We start from the raw sequence: 18269 nt of genomic DNA on the forward strand, positions 1-18269 counted from the left end.
GGAGAAAAGGGAATGAGACAAAGCCCCACAGAACAAATCTGGTGAAACATGAAAGCTCCATTGCAATGAGGGGTTGGAGTATAAAGACTACATCATGTACTACTATCCTTCATTTCATAGAAGACCTATTTAAAAGGAGAAGTATATATAGCTGCTAGGAAATACTGTTTCCTTTATGACCTTATGTTATTCATATTAATTTCAAACAGATCTGAGCCAGTGGTGATAGATATTATATATTATTTTCATGTAGCATTTGTTCATAAATCTTCATGTTGTTTATACCCACAAGGACTCAAACATGAAATCTAACAAATCATTATGAAGAGTACATTTTGTAACATGCAGCAAGACTGCAGCCTCTCACATATCTTTATGTACTTTCAGTGAAGAAAGCATGGGGAGAGTATGTATGTATACATTTAGTTTTCACATATATACAATTTTGAACAGATAACAGGTGTAGTTTTGGCATAAGTCTTCTAAGTATGCATATAGCACAAAGCATTTGCAATACTCTTTAGATCTATGGATCCTATGATATATATAGAATACAGTGATTGCATAGCTGTAAATCAAAAATTGTTTTTATAGTATGCTAAGATTTTTTTTTCAGACTACTGAAAAGACTGAGATAATTCTAATAGATTAGGATAATTGTTGCGCTGTGTCTAAGTAATATTTATAGCATTTAATGCATCTTTAGTATTTCTTCAAGGCAGCATTTCCCTATAACTAGTCTGACATACGTTTTTAAGGAACTTGGAAAAACGCATTATATACTGCAAGAATCTTAGCTTTAAGATCACCTAGTCGAAGGTAGCATGCTTGAATGAGTATTCACAAATTATAATACCTCTGAAGCTCATCCAGCTTATGCCAAGTATAAGCTTGAGCCCATCAGCTCTCAGAAAATGTACTAACAAGGCCAACTATGGTGTTAACTCCCTTATCCGGGTGAAGCGAGCCGTGTGTGTGCAAGAAGGCATGTTTGCACAGCCCATTATGCAGTTTCATGTCGTGTTCCAGACATATCTCGGTAGTTCAGTGTTTAGGAATTCACTTCTCATTGCTTCATACAGCTGATTACACATATAAAGACTCTGCTATTGAGCACACAGTGCAAGGGACTGTTTTGTTAACAAATGTTCTGTGCCACGGATGAGATGGCACATAATTACAAAGACACAGATCTTTTCCTTTTGCTATTTTGGGAATACCTATTTTAAAACAAGTAGTAAAATGTTTTTATTCCCAAAATTGTTTTCTGCAGCAATTTAACTTCATTTCTAGAGTCTACCATTTGTGGTTTCTACATTTTTCCCTTGTCGAATAACACTTTGAAGAGTGTACCATCACACCTTTTGTTACAGCAAGTCTTTCTTCTCATATTGCCATCGCTGTGTGAACAGCTGAGGATGCGTTCAATCTTTAATTATCCTCAATTACAGCTTAATGTGGTTATATAGGTTTCAAGACCAGAGCAGACATCTTGTCATGCAGCTGTACTAACCCAGGAGATAGCTTACAGCTGAATCTAAAAGGCCTTAATAGTGCACTGTATTGATATGGCCTTCTTTTTATTTTGGCTCCTCTTAAAGAATTAAATTCATGAGAACAACTCTAATTTACAAAAGGAAACACATATGATATAAATACCTTGAGGAGATAACAGCGAAGTAAATGTCATGCATATATTAAATCTCTATTACATTGTGATACTGAATTATTTAACTGCAGAGAGAAGAGTAGAACAGATACACCAAATTGAAATACCATGTTCTAAATTGGCCAGTGGTTTTGACTCCCCAGATAAACACAAGAATGTGTAAGTTCCTCTGTTGGCCAAATCTTGACTTCACTCACTGTCAGACTGTTGGTCTAAGATATACCTCAATGTTCTGTGAGCAGAGAGGAACTGATCGCTCCCCTCCACCCACGTTGTGCTGCTTCAGAGGGAGCAAAGGAGATAGAGGAGTTAGGAACGAACTAGTGAAGGTGAATCTGGGAAAAAGGAAAATGATTCTTCAATTTTGTCTTTGTTTCTCACCATACAAGTCTATTTTAATAGGTAAAAAACTCAATTTGTTTTCCCATCAAACATGACAGGAATTGGTAAGTGGTCCACTTGTCTTTTTCCTGACCTACAAGTTTTTGTACCTTGTGCCCTGTCCTGCTGAGGAGGGCGAGTGAGACAGCAGCCAGGTGGGCAGCTGGCCAAGGTCAATCCACCACAGTCAGTAACAGAACAATCACAAACACAAGAATGTCATTCCCAATTTCCCAAAGAAATCCTTTGTGCAATTTCCAGGGATGAACATATATCTAAGGAGAACTGAAATAAGTTCTAAAAAAAATAGGTAAATTATTTGCATGCCAAGAACCACATTAGTGAACAGGAGCTTTCAGAGTTCTTTGGATGTCTCAAATCAACAGCTTTAAATATTACAAATTCTTATTAAACAAATTTAGAAAATGCTATTACATTTCCCTGATTGCACTTAGGAATTCAATCTGATTATTTAGAAAGTTAATATTTTGGAGCCTTATCACAAAAAAATTAGACACACTTAAAAGCCATCAAACTACATACACACTTGCAATAAAATATTTTAAAGAGAAAGTTTCATCCCTAGAATAATGACATTCACCTCCTCTCAATTAATTTCCATAGAGATCTCCTAAATATGAATAAAGGTTAGAAAGGTTTTACTTCTTTGCCGTGATATTGTGTACACTTGAAAATGAAAAAAAAAAAAATTGGTTTCTTGTTATAGTCTTGCTCTGTTATTTTGTCTACGGAAAAACACCTCGAAGACCCTGGAATGTTTGAGACTCCTGGGAACAGACTTCAGCAGTTAATCGAACGCCACCCAGTGTTAGAAGAAAAAAATAGCTGCTTCTTAGATCCTCTCTAAAATAAAATGAGCACTGGAAAACGAGACAAAGGGAAGACTTACCAAGAAGGTCGAATTGTATTTAATTTTTAAAGTAGCATTTTAAGATGTAGTCTGCTTACTTCTGCTGTGCTATTAAATGGGAATTATATAGGATAAAGTTTAGAAGAGTAGACAAGAAATAATGGGGGAAAAATGTTTAACCTTCAGCTTTAAATTTTTAGTTTGAGTATCTATTTCAGGTAGTGTTGTTCTACAGTTTAATATTGAATTTGAAATCTACTAATTTTCAAAAATTTTCAACAGTGTTAGCCCACATTATATAAAATGTTGCCTGACGTTTGAACAACTGTAGCTCTTGAGAATTAGCGGATATTAGTGGACACAATTTTGAAAGCTGTGTCTCAAACCCCAGATGCATATTCTTCAAAGATTAATTATATTATTTTAAATTTAAAGCAAAACAAGAAACAAAAACAAAACAAATAAAAATTAGTGTCTTTATTTATTACATAGTTGAAGGAAGAGAATTCTGGGAAGATAATAAATACATCCATAAAATTCAGGAAGCTTTTGAGAAGAATAATAAATACAGAGGTATAAGAAGCAACCATTTTGAAACAATTTGTGGACATGCCTCATAAAAAGTCAGAGAAAAGCAACAGAAGATTTGGGGTTGGAAGAAGGGATTTTGCCTTCACTCATGTTTTGAATATTTGTGAGTTCGGATATTGCTCCTTTTCCTGGTCCCAAACTGTTGGTGAGCAACTCTTGATTGTTTCACTACAGTTTCTTTTTTGCTGAATGACTGCTGCTATTGGTTGGCCTCTTGGTTGTTAATATTCGCATTGTTACTCTTGACTCTAAATTAAAACCTGCCTCGATTACCCACACAACAAATCAGCATGACAACAGAGAGCCTGACCCAAATGCTTTTCACACTGTGAAGTACTCAGCAACAGAAAATGAAATATCCAAGAAAACAGTGAAGTTCACCTGATTGGTTTAGGTTATTATACATATTCATGTGAATATATAATAAATTTTATTATTAATTTTATAACAATTCATTTTTATATGCTTGTGAATATTTGTGCTGCAACCTGAAACCTTGCTGTATACTTTAATTCACAACTAGGATAAAATCTTTCCCTAAGAAAGTACCTGTGGCTACTCTTCATGTTTCTTGCTATCATTTCCTAAAAATAATTCCTCAGAGCTCAAGAAAGATGATTTTATCTATTATTCTATACTATTTGAAAAAATAAGCCTATTCTCTTAACAATATGCACCTAGCAGTTCTGATAGCCATCATGGCTATCATAACTATCTACTCTAGTTTGCGTATAGTGATAATGTGAGATATTTTTAATGCCTTTGTTAACTGGTGTATGAGGACATAGAACAATGAGCAGCCTTTAGAAGTATTTAGAGGAAAAGTCAATTATCACCAGACCTTGATGGGCCAACTCTTTACTGAAGTTCCTAAACTTGAAAAATTTCAGTGGAGAGTGATAGAAAACACCTTTTTCAGTAGTAAATAAACAGCCCTTTTTATGAGAACAGTCTCTGCAATTATAGCACCACTTTGTAATAAAGCGTGTCAAATTCTTAATCCTGGTATTGTAAGTGAATATAGTGGGTACCTCACTGAAAAAGAATGCAAATCAAAAGGCTTGAATACATTAAAAAAATAAAAAGAAGCTGAACTTACACTGAATTTAACAGTTTGAAAAGAAATTCATACTATTTATAGGACAAATCAGAGCCTCTGCGATCTGTTTTTTCATGGTAATAATGGTTCCCTAAGAACAGTGTACATTCTTCATAAGCCAACAAACGTGTAAGAGATGCTTAAAAACCATTTTATTGTTTTTAATTTAAACTTCAAGAAGTTGTGGAACAAATGTTAAAGACAGTATTGTTTGCCACTGCAGAGATTCAACGTTTTCTAAGATGCTGTAATTTCTGCATATAGTACTATTTAGATTTCCATTTACACAAATGCATGTGCTATAAACTCAAGATGGACCCCAGATGCAAATGTAGAACTAAATCCAAAGTTTTTAAAAGTAGACCTTGAGGTTTGGGCTGGAGTTCAGCCTGCTTCATACATAGCCCATTTTTTCACACAAACATATTTTATACATCAAAAAGAACAGACAAAAATACACACTTTATCAATTTCTGTTCTAAACAGAGATAACTGAAAACTGTAACAAAAAAAAATGGTTACATTGCTATGAGCGTAACACATAGCTGTACTTCCTCATTTAAAGGAATGGGAAAGAATGAATGACTGCTTTTGTGCACTGTTTTTCTATTTACTATTTATCGTCTTCATTAAAAAGTCCTGAACAGATCAAAAGACAAAAGTGGTTAAGTTATAAACAGCACTAGCAAGAAAAAGAAATCCAGGGGGAGAGGGAAGGATATATATATATATATGGCTAATAAAGCTAGTATTTTGTATTAGGAATCTCCTTGAACAGGTTTTACTCTGACATGATGGGGAAAGAAAACTAGTAATTAAATGTGTTTATGAGGCAGAAATAAAATATAACAATTACAATAATAGCAATAGTAGTAGCAAATTAGTCATTATTTAAGCAAAATATTAAATAATACTTGTCATTTTCATATGTTTTTTCAAATTCCGTGTCTTTAGCAAGGAAATTGCATCTCAGAGTATTTGTTTAGATTTGCTTATTTGTAGAAATTATTGTATTATTTGTTAATACTATATCTTTTTATTTAATACACGGATTTTTTTTTTCCCTTTAAGAGTGATATTTGTTAAAAATAATTAATAGAAATTAGACATATTTTCTTCAACAATTTTTTCATTTTAATTCAGCCTAGGAGAATAAGTGCCATTACAAATTGGTGGGAATAAATCACATTAAAATAATCTTCTTAAACCATAATCACAAGCACTTTAGTATTCATATATGTGACCAGCAAAGAGATGCACTCATTGTAATCTGTGATCTGAATTGTTTTCTGTGTCTGTCTTTCTCCTTAGGAGCTGAAGAAACCTCAATTCAATGATGATGGTGCCCAGTTTGGATATGTGCACTGTTAAGGGTTTCTGCAGTCTCAGCTCATCAGAAGAAATACAGGTGAAGACAGGTAATACTGGGGGGGGGGGGGGTGGGGTGGAAGTCTACTACAAAGAAAAAAAAAAAGTGAGATGAATGGGTTCTGGATTCATTCCACTTAACTTGAGATAGCCTGCTAAGTTAGGATCATCAGTCACTCTAGGCTTCCTGCACAGAAAAACAAATTAGAGACAGGAACCTTCAGAAGGCAATTTACCCCACCTAGGAACCAAGTCATCTTCTGGTGGTTTGTCTCACACTTCACTACAGGGACAGCCCTTGTTCCCAGATAACGAATGCTACTTTGTCCCTGTAGGTGTCCTTGAGCTTAAGTAAGAGATGGACAAAGTGGCAAAAATAGTAAGGCATAGAAATTATTAGACGTCCAATCAGAAAAAAAAAATTAAGATCATGAACGAGGAAAGATTAAGAACAAGTAAATCACCACGGAAGAGAAAAATTCCAAAGAGGAAACTGAAGAATTGAGAAAAAAAAAATGCAACAAATTACACAGAATTCAAAACAAGAGAAATATTTTCTTCCTATTTATAAATTCTAATGAGCAGAGGTGGCACTGATGGTGTGAATTAAAAGGCTGTGTTGCATTTATTATATTTTATATTATTTTTATGTTGCAGCAGGCTGGAATCCCTCTAGCCAATTGGCAAATGTCTGTCCATGCATGTAGTTTGATGAGATATAAAGGTGATGATGATTTCATGTATGCTGGGACTTGTAATATTTCAAAATCCCAAATAACAGCCAAAAAAACTGCATCCATCTGGATAGGCAAAACTTCAAAAGAATAATATTTGTGAAATATGTACACTCACTCACTAAAAAAGGGGTAGGGGGGAAAAGTGTGGAGAAAAAGAAGAAACATCTTGAACTAATTTTAAGCCACCAATGATAACACAGGTTAACAAATAATTCAATATTTATTATTTGTTGAGCCATGTACATCTTGTTAACTAGAAGGATAAAATACTCCAGTTCCCCCATTGAACAGAACACTCTCTTTGACTTGGAAGCTGGGCAGCTACTAAACCCACTTAATTTACACAGGCTATCTAAGATGTTAAATGAACCATATAGGGCAGATGACAGAGACAAATAATCCTTTTCCCTGGAAGTGCCAAGTTTCAGGGCCTTGGTCTCCCTTTCACACTGACGTAGTGTGTGACACTGGAGGACCTGGCTATCACTTTCTATAAATGGCTTAACCTTCAGCTTTGTGTGGTCTGTCTAGTACTATACCCTGACAATTAAAGAAAATCAATATCTGGCACTTCAATGCTGAAAACATGGAGCCCACTTTGGAGGTAAATAATTAGTTCAGAAATGCTTCAGGCAATAATTAACCAAACTAGACTTATTAGGAACTCTTGCCTACAGCATTTTTCCTTTTCAGAGGTGTTTAATATCTATCACAGAACTTCTAAATTATTTATATTTCAGCATTTCAGCTTTTAACAGTGCTATAATTAACATTGTTTGACTGGTTGCTCTTTTACACAATAAATTATTCTCAAATCACCCCACCTTAGTGAAGCTTTAGACCTCAAGCTTATTTCTTTCAGTCTACGGAGAAGCACAGTAATTATTTCATTCAGAAGCCTCAGGTTTACATTTCTATTTAATACTCATGGAGTGATTGTTCTGTTTGAATCATAGATTATACATTTGTTTATAGAATACATTTTGACAAAGAATTCCCATGTAAGCCACTGAGGTTGAGAGTGAAAGGCTAGCATCCTTAGCTGTCACTGGGATTTTTCCACTGCCTTTAGAAGGAATAGCAACTTATGGAACACTGTTATGGTGAAGTCCAGTGATGTGTCCAACGTATTTCAAGTTTACCTCATTTGACTCAGCGACATAAAATAAAAAAAAAGAATGTAATTCCTGTTGGCTAGACACATTGTGGCTCAACAGCGGGCTGGGAAGAGACAATGGGAAGAGAAGACGTAATTTTTGTCAGACTAGATGTTTGTATTTTTGATGATCATCTGTTGAATTATTATCCAGCTTAGGTCTTAGCAATTGCTCAATTTTGAAAGCATTAATATTTCCTATGAAGTCAGCAATGCTCCTTAAGTTCTATAACACTTGTAAATATTTTTCAGGGCCATGGCCTCTATGTATGTTCTGTTGCTATTGCAACATTGGAAAACTAACATTTTGAAGGCAAAAAAGACACTCCATACTTCTGGGTGCAGTGGTTCTGGGTTGTCCTCACACTCAGTAGGCTAAACTCTGAACCCACCACCATTCATACGCAAGCAATTCACAAGAGCAAAACAAGAATTTTTCACAAGGCTGGGCTTGGGGCTTGTATGTGTGTGTGTACATACATGTGTACACACGCTTACTGCTGCTCAGAAATCTATCCTTCACCTTCAAAATTGTATGGAAAACACTTATACTAGAATATTTAAACTAAAAAAAGGGGAAAAAATCCTAAAGCCCAGTTTTGTAGCTAAAAATTTAGTCACCCACAGCACCTCTGAGATCAGTGGAAGGAATTACAGAATTTCTATATAGAATACTGCACTTTTTTTCTCCTCTAATTTAATTGCTTGATGGATAAAATTAGTATTGTATGTAACCTATCTTCAGTGCCTCATGAATTTCATGGGTATAAAAGTACACTTCATCTTACAATGCTTTAAAAAACCCAAACACTGTAAAAATTACCAGTCATGGATTACTTTCTATATTTTATAGAATCTGTATCATCCATTTAAAAATTTAGAAGTGACTAGTCGGGAAAGTCAAACACAGAATCATAAGGTTTTACCTTATAAAGCAAAGCACATACTTATGGAAATTGAGACACTCTAAACTGCAGCAGAAGAGAATTTTCCTGCTTTATTTCACCTACCAGTCTTGAAATGCAGAAGTACAAATAATGCAAGCAAAATATCTGATTTCAGTTACACACTGAAACTTCCTGTATACTCTCTATAAAGAGATTTAGTCCTGTGACCATTGGCACATATCCTACAGTAGAACACATAACTTGTCTTCTGAACTTGATTTATTGGCTGTAAAATAGTTATAAGAAACTTACAGTATGGGAAAATTGTGGCCTCATTTTAGTAGTATAGAATGCAAGCAGCTACATATATAGATTTTTAAGCTCTCATAAGTCAACAGAAATTAAGTTTGTGATTTATAAGCCATTCAGAGGGCCAAATGCTTGTGTCTCCCTTAGGATAAGGTAAATTGCTTGCAGAACACTATTAACAGTACTTACAAGTTCTCCACTAACTATATGGGAAGGTCTGAAAAAAGCTGCCTGTGCTTGAGGCAGTCAAAGCCAAGGCAAAAAAACCACTACCCAAGATGTCTAAATTTTAGGCATATAAATTTAGATAAGACAAACTTTACCTATCCTTTATTTCCCACTAGACCTTTCTCTTCCCATTATCTTGCAATTTCTTTTATATGATTACCATATCACTTGGTTCCTATTTTTAATTAGTTCTTCCACTTTTATGTCACTGACCTCACATACATCAACACTCACATTATATTAACATTATAAATGTTTAATTTTCTTTCCATATATTTAACTTTTGAAGGTTAATTCAGCTACAATACTTTAGGCTACATCCATAAGAGGTTAAATGAAGCACAATTTATTTCAGAGTAGTATTATTTGAGTGATTTTTATTTATTTTCAGAAATTGAGATATGACTGCATCAAAACTTAAAAAAAATGTCGATATCTATTATTTTTTAATAAAAATTCCATCAAGGATGTAAAGTATTCATTTAGTCAGTAGGTTCTATAGATATTTGAGGGAAAAAGCATAAGGTGGGTACTTGCCTTTTCTAAGATTATAGATTTGAGTTCAGTATAAGTAGAAAATATTAAAGACAAAACATGCAGTCACCTGAAATTATTGTAAAAACACTCCATGGTGGATAAAACAGTTTTGCAAATAAGTTGTTATAAGATTTTTGTTGAAGGCCAGGGTTGCAGGAAAATAAAGTCAAATGGTGCATTTTACTTCATACCCATTACAACCTCATGGGTAGTTGGTACCTTACAGTGAAAACAGATTGATTAATTTTCCGTATACTCCTATATTTTAATATTGATCTTCACCTTATTTGTGTTCTTTTGCCTTTCATGGGTTGTTTACCACAGAAAGTTTGGCAGACCATTTTTAGTGCTGCTCCTGTGTTCAGTGTAGAACTTCACTGTGACAAGCATTTCATTCTTGTTCTAATGAATCGAGGGAAGTCTAAACTGAAGAATTAAATCCCAGCCCTTTTCAGAACCATTCATCTGAAGTCAGACATTTTGGGCACAGTCAACCAGCTTCTGCAACATTCAGTTGGTTTCCATATATTTTTTTCCATTCCTTTGCAAAATTCCTGCCCACCAGGGACATTTTTAATTCTCAATAAACATTGCATCTCATTCAATAAATATTTGCTCTGTTGTGTTGAAAAAAAAGTGAAGACTTTAACACCAAGGGAGTAGAACCATTAACAGTCTAGAAGTGGAATGCCACTCAAACTGAAGAAAGAGGAGGAAATGCAAGTGGAGGAAATATCTTTACTGCCGATAATATTTCCTGTATCTGTATGACCACAAGCCATCCTTAATACCATTTTAACATTAAACAACTGTACAAGCCTCTACCCAATTGGGATAAGAGCTCAGACCAATTAAAAAAACCAAAACATTAGCATGAAGGAAAGATTAATTACCACTTTCAAGATAGTCAACTGCAAGTTTTTTGAACAATAAAGATTACATTCCTGTTTTCTCAATAAACTCCCTGCTGTGCCACAGGAAGATTTCCATTGGAGTTTGCCTAGATTTATTGTGAAACTACATTCATGGAAATTTATTAATAAAATGATGGCTTTTAGATGCATTTAATGTAAAAACAGCCAACAAATATTTAATATCTGAACTGTCCAACATTTTCCCAGGTAATCAGGTGATGTTTCTGTGCTTGAAATCAAATATGTATTTTTTATTTAAAGATATTTCACAGTTAGTATTTGAGATACTTTATATTTTCTGTCACTTTTTGAATATACTGTCTCATGACCACCTACTAATTAGGGAACTAAATGGAGAATTCAGAGCATCCTGTATGTCAACTGACCTTGTGTGTATCAGTGGAAAAGCAACAGAACACATGCATGGGATCAAATTATTGGCATTTTCTCAGACATGTTAGCAGTGATGAGGAAAGCAGATGGAAAAAAACATATTAGATATTGATCCCTTTCTCATCCCTGCATACCCTTTAATTAGATTTAGATTGTAAATAATGCTCTTGTATCTTGTGACATTATGCATGAACCGTATCTATGTATATTTTGACATATAAGTCAAACTGAGTGCTTGGGAATTTTATGCATTAGGAACATGTGCTTTTCATGACATTGAAAAATGTCTTAAAAATTAATATTAAAAAAATAGAATGCAGTTTTGAATGCCTAATGAGGGAATATACTAATTTCTATTTTAAGGAAAGGAAGTAAAGAAACACATATAGGAAGAGCTGTTGAAGATTATATTCCAAGAATGCAGACAATGAAAACTAACCAGGACACCAGTAGGTGAGGATCTCTGTGCTATTGTTATGCCATGGCTGCCACTGTCTTCTGGCAAACCAGTACCATGCAAGCAAGCAAACCTGCCCCTTCATTTTGCACACACAGTGGTGCCTCACAGAACTTTCCTTCACAAACCTGATGTGAGTCCAGCAGAGGTTTTCAGCTTAGTTCTGTTGTCACACAGTAACTGCTCTGTAAAACAACTCTCTCCTGTAGTGGACCACATCAACAGCCTGATCACAGACTCCTATGTTTTGCCAGAACAGTAGCAGCCCTGAGTAGCTGAGCAGTCTGGATAATTGCCCTTCACACTTGGAATTCTGGAGGGGTTTGTTAGCAAGAGGTCTGTGTTATAAGACTGCAATAGCACTGCATAGGGTGCTATACTAGTTCCTGGCACTCAGGTGATCCTAGCTATCAGTTATGATGACAGCCTGGACTCAGGAGTTTGGTGCAGAGACACAATAATTTCAGAGAAGGACAACTCTATATTGTTTCACTTCACATCATTACGTTCTGTTAATTTCAAAAGATCACTTCAATGATGTCCAAAACAAATACATGAAAGCATATGGCTGGAATGAAATAAAAGATTGCATGTAATTAAAGTTACCAATTTGGATTTCCTGTTCTGTTAGATAGTGGTACAGAGTAGCAATGAAATACACTCTTCTCAGTGGTGGCAAACAGGACAAGAGGCAAACTGAAGAACATAAAACTCCATTTTAACACAACAATTTCTGTTTTATTATTACTTTTTTACTGATAGGATCATCAAACAGTGGAATAAATTGCTGGGAGAGGTTGTGAATTCTCCGCTGTTCAAAGCACTCAAATCTGATTGATCAAGGTCCTGCGAAACCTAATGTAGTTGACAATCTCCACCGGTCCCTGCCAAGCTCTGCTATTCTGCCAAAAGACATACATTTTAGTGAATAAGACAGCTGATTTTTAAGATATAATAATATATATATTCCCTTTGAAGAGAATTGCATGAATATGCTGACGCCAGACCTTCCAAGTAGTTTCTACTAGAGGATCAAAAGTGGATATTTTTTTAAAAGTGGGTTACACTCCCCCATGATAGGACAGATCAAAATCTCAGCATGCTCCACATATAAGTAACAAAAATTCTCGTTCAAGGCTGTCTAGTTAAAAAGAAATCAAAAAGCAGTTTATTGAGATTTAGCAAAACTGGTTTCTTTTCTTTTTTCATTTAAAATACTATCTATTGCACTCCATTCCACATGCCATGCAATCTACTTCTCTGCTCCTTCCTCCCAAAGCACTACCAAACCTAAGTATTACGAAGGATTTTGGAGGAGGGGAGGAGGTGGAGAAGAAATCCAAAGAGCTTCATCCATCCATTTTTCTTATGGACTACCTATTGCTAGTGACTTCTCAGCATATGGATACAGCAATGGGCAGCAGTGCTAAATCTTAAAACTCAATGAGATGGTCTCAATGGAATAGTCTTGATGGAGTGGCTCTTCAGTAAACACAAGCCACCGAGGAGTTATGGATTGCAGCTGTGTATTAGTAGGTGCACTAGGCTCTCCATTGCCTGCAGTGGACTGCCAAAGTGCTCCTAAAGCCTCAGATACCTGGAGCAGGCTGCATAAGGGAGCCAGCCATAAATACAACCTCAAAGGCACTTCCTTTTCCTTCTTTAATCCACTGAAAATACAGTTATCCCCAGAGATGAAAGAGACCTGGGAAAAGGGAATTTTTCTCAGTCCTACAGGAGATTGTCAAGAAGGGGTGTCTTCTCAGGCTCTATTGGCTTCACTAATTTACTTATTTCTTAATTTCCTTCAGGCCTCATCACCTTTGTTAAGAAACAGTACTGTACTTTTTGTACATTCATGACTCTAGTTTGAAAATTAACTTTTTTTTAAAGTGACTTAAGTGGCTTTGAGGATCAGTGGAATTTTTTGTTGGGTTTCTTTGGTTGTTTTTGGGGGATTGTTTGTTTAGTTTTGGTTGGGTTTTTTTTTTTTTTGTTAGTTTGGTTTTTTTTAAGACAGTTGCTATTAAAATGTGCTGAATTAAGAGACGAAATCCCTTGTATTGCAACTAATGAAAAAAACATGTTAGTGGGGGGAAAATAAAAATCAATTACAAGGAAAAAAAGAAAAGTGGTTGCTGGGGGCCTCAGTGAGGAGGATCAGGTGATCCACCCAGCTGAGCACCTTGGCCTAGATGGAAACACCACTGGAAAAATAAATTTAAGAAAGGTCAAAACACTGCACAGCAGTGAAAAGCGAGGTAAAAAAAAACTGTGATAAACAGCCCTGCAGAGAGCCAGGTCAGTGAAGAAGGAGGAGGGGAGGTGCTGCAGGTGCCAGAGATAAGTTTCACCTGCAGCCCATGGAGAAGACCATGGTGGAGCAGGTATTTCCCTGCAGCCCTTGGACAGACGCTGCTGGAGTAGCCATGCACACTGTAGCCTGTGGTAGATGACACATGGATGGTGTGGGTGGATATCCTGGTTTTGGCCAGGAGGGTGAATTTTTCCACAGTAGCTGTGAGGAGGTGGAGGCTGAGCCCGTGTGTGTGTGTGTGGAGGTTTTTATTCTCTACCACTACCTTCATTGCCAGGCAGTGAAAGTAAGGGATTCTCACTTCCAGGAGGGGAGTGTGAGTGGTTCCAGTGAAGAAAAAGTGACCTGTGGAGGGTCTGCTGCCATTGAATTCATTGTCTCATGGGTCATTCAGTGCTGCCTTGGTCACTGAGAATCTTTTGCATGTAAATCACCCTCTTTTTGTACCCTTTTGTTATTAATACTGTTTCTGTTCCCATTTGTTTTCTTGTCGAGCTTTTGTTTCCAGTAAATGGCTCTTATCACAGCACTGGATATCTCTTTTGTCTCTCTCACCAGAGGGGCTGGGGGAAGTGGAGTAGTTTTTGATTTAGTGGGAGAAATTAATTAGGAAATACCATTCCTAAACCACCACAGTGGATATGGTCTGAAGGAACTATGGCATGTGGCAGACCCACACAGAGCTGTTTTTTCCTTGGGAACTGCAATCCACTGGAAGTAACTGTGCTGAAGCACGGAAAAGTCTCAGGAGGCAATAGCAGCAGAGAGGCTGTTATGGACTCATCACTCTTCTCCCACCTCACATCCTCCCTGTGCCTCTTGAGGACAAGAGGAGTTTGGAATGAGGTAGTGAAGTTCAACTTTGGGAAAAAGAGGAGAGAGAAGGTGATCTTTAAAAATTGTCTTTTTTTTTTCTTACTGCCCACACCTATTGTTGATACCTTGGACTAATTTTCTCAAGTTCAGCCTGTTTTTAAGATTAATTGGTTGGTTGTCTCCCTGTGACTGTCTCATTTTCTCCCCTGTCCTGTTGAGGAGCAGAAGTAAAAGCAAGGCTCTGTAGGCTGCCCACCAAGGTTAATAATCCACCATAGGTATAAAATCCAAATAAAGTTACCTTGAATGTCAGCAGCAGCAATATTTTTGAATACGTTGTCAACATGTAGATAGAAATATTCTGTGAAGAGTCAGTAGCCTAAGAATATATGTTTAGTATGTGCAGTACAGGAAGAATCTCACTAAAAGTACCCACCTTTTGTTAACAGCACCATAGATGTGAGGACAAAGTTTCTCTTGTAAAGATCAGCATCTCCAAAAGGCCAGAACAACACTCACATATGGACGACTAAATATTTCTCCCTCTACCACCTAAGCTCTACAGATGACAGCTCTAATTTTTTTTTTTACCCATGTTGCTGTCATAGCTCCTGAGAGTAACATCTATGAGAGCAAGAAAGTCAGTAAACTCAAACCAGACAGTGTCCATACATTTATATAATATATTTCAGATAAAAATATTAATTAAAGGTTTGGGGGTTTTTTTCCTTTTTAAATTATCTATTCTCACATGATTTTAACCAAAGAAAGAGGTTATAATCAGGGGCCTGAAATAAGAAAAATATTTGGTCTCTCAGTTCATTTGACACATGTTTAATATCTTACCACATTTTCAAATGGAAGAGGGATCAAGGTGTCTCACTACATAAGGGCATTTTAATGTTCTCAAATGGTGCTGCAAGGTGCAGCATTTCAATACTTGTATATTTTAAACTCACATTTATTTAGGCCCTGCTAATGGAATTAGAGAGTTATGATGTTCCCTGGCAGTAGGTATATTGTCCTGTAGATTTTTGCAGAACTTCCATTATCATTAAAGGAGTTACACACTAGAGTACCAATGTCTATTAATACGAATAGCATCTTCCACAAACAGTCTTCTAAACAGCAATTTGGGTGTCCTAAAGCCCTGTAGTCATTCAGGAGAAATGACTTTGATGTCAACACTTTAGCAGCAGAAAAATATTCATTCCTCTATAAGCACTCACAAGAGACTCTCAAGCAAGACTTTTTTTTTTTTTTTTGTTTTAGTTAGTGGAAATGTCTTCTATTCTTGAGCCTATTAACTTGTAACAATAGAAATAATAGGAGCTCAGACAGGTGTAGAAAGTTTAATTCTGTTCTTTCTTGTGAGCTTCAAATTTAAAAAGGGAGTTCAAAATTCATGATAAAAAAGGTTATTAAAATTCATGAATGCCAGTATAATGTAATTTTGATCTGCACAGTTTTTCAGGGATTGTTGTCAGTTTCTATTCCACTGTTAGCCATCATTAACAGCAAATATGACAGATACACTAATGAAATCGATTTGGTCATGTTATCAATTTAATTCAAAAATGTAACCCCATTTTATTACCATGTAAGTTATAAAGGCTTATAGGCTAATGTCATCTGTCACTGTAAGAGTTCTCTGCTGGACTTCTTAATAAATACATTTATGTTTATTTTATTTTTTAAAAATTTTTGAATTAATTACTTCACTACAGCAGTAATGCTGGTTTAGCTCATTGTAGGACTGAAATATTGGTCAATGCACTCTAGTAAGGGAAACCTTCCAGTGAAATGAATATAAAAAGAGAGTATTGCCTTGGAACCTTGCTACAGCTGAACAATAGATCACCGTGCAGCAATATTCCCTGCGGCCAACTCACTGTCTAAGAAATTAATACATTCCTCATGCCCCTATATGAGATGTGCCTTGTTGTAAGGAAGTGTTTTAAGGTACAGTGAAAGCAGGACTGTTCTCAAACACATACTTCTCTCATCCATAACATTAGAAGGTTCAGCAAGATACTCTTCCTTGTGGATGGCAATATTTCTTTTGAGCACTGATTATCTGATGAAGCCACTTTATAGCTTTCATATAGTGTTTGGAAAAATAGCAGACAAAGTTAGCTGTCATTATGCCAGGTGTCACCAGATGACATAATTAGACACAGACTTATGAATTATTTCACAGAGTGTCTAAGTGTTTAAACTAGAGAAACTTCTCAATTATGAATATAAGCTTAGGCATTATCTTAAAAAATTGAATGAGTAGCAATAGTTTTATTCCTGGTTCAAGATTGTTCTTCAGGAAGAACTGGTTTTGGAGCACAGAAAAATACTGTTGGATGTAAATTGTTGTTTTACAAGCTGATTGACTTGTTTCCAGACCAAGACATTTTTACAGGGAAGTAGAAATTCAACAAGACTTACTATGTGTCTATCTAAACTTTGTATTTCTAATTATTCACAAGACGGTAAAGGAATGATAAAAGGCTTTTGAAAAAGCAAAATTTTCTTTTTTAACTGGAGACAGATACTGAGAAATTTTTCATTCCTGTTAATCTCAGAAATCTATTCAAATTGCAGTGGTTTTATATTATGCAGCCTATACAAATCCCCTCAAGAATAGCAAACCTGAGGGCCAGTTGCCACCTGGCATACAAGTGCTCAGCTAGAGGCAGTATCATGAGCTGGGCTTTTAGTTGGTACTGCACCACACACTGCCAAACCCACACCAGCAGCCAAATCAGGATGGCAAACCTTAAAATAATTCCTTTAGGACTTCTGGAAACCATTGCAGTGGGCATGTCTGCACAGCACTGCATGATGCGGCCAATGGGAGAAAAAGGAGACGAGAGGAAGCTTGCTGAATTTGTCAAACTGCCTAAGGAGAATACAGTCCCCATCTAAATAATACAAAGTGGCCTTGCCCTGGAGTCAGTGACATTAAGATTTTGTTAATCCAAGAAGAACAAGTAATGAAGTACAGGAAGCACTAACTTGATGGGTACAGTTAAATGCAAAGATTTCACAATAACCTTCCCCTCTAACTTGCTGTATTTATCTTTGGATTTAGACTCTTTTTATGTGTTCCAGGTTTGGAAGAAGCTCTACATCAACACATGTAAATTCCTGGAGGAGCCTCCATTCCAAGAACAAAGTGTGGCCATTTGTTCTTCTGAAGAACTGACTGTTCCTGTGTCTGTAATATCATTTTTTGGGGTTTTAGTTTCCTGTGCTCAGTGAGGTCATTGTTATTTACTTAGCTGGAATTTCTGCCCTTCCACAGCTCACCCTCCTTTGATTTGTCTTGCATGAGCTGAAAGTTACTTTTACACTCTCATGTTGCCCTCTTCAATATTCTGAGAAGAAACAAATCTGTCTGTGGGAAAAAACCAAGTGCTGCATGGCTTCATTGAGGCAGAAATTGTAAGTTGTGTCAAATTAAACATAATTATCCTCAAGCACCAACATACTTTTCTGTTTGCTGATAGCACATCATTTAGGCTTATACATTTTAAAGTTACAGT

General features: G+C 36.0%; 1 protein-coding gene across 1 annotated transcript in view; it reads right to left on the reverse strand.

Moving 5' to 3' along the window:
• Positions 1–6262: 6262 nt before the first annotated feature.
• The window catches only part of TAFA5 (TAFA chemokine like family member 5), a 420403-nt gene continuing 408396 nt past the window's right edge, over positions 6263–18269 (reverse strand). The window contains 1 exon segment of the mRNA XM_062491589.1: positions 6263–6325. Within this exon segment, the coding sequence (XP_062347573.1) occupies positions 6263–6325 (63 nt within the window).

Source organism: Cinclus cinclus, chromosome 4 (genome assembly GCF_963662255.1).
Source record: "Cinclus cinclus chromosome 4, bCinCin1.1, whole genome shotgun sequence".
Taxonomy (NCBI): Eukaryota; Metazoa; Chordata; class Aves; order Passeriformes; family Cinclidae; genus Cinclus; species Cinclus cinclus.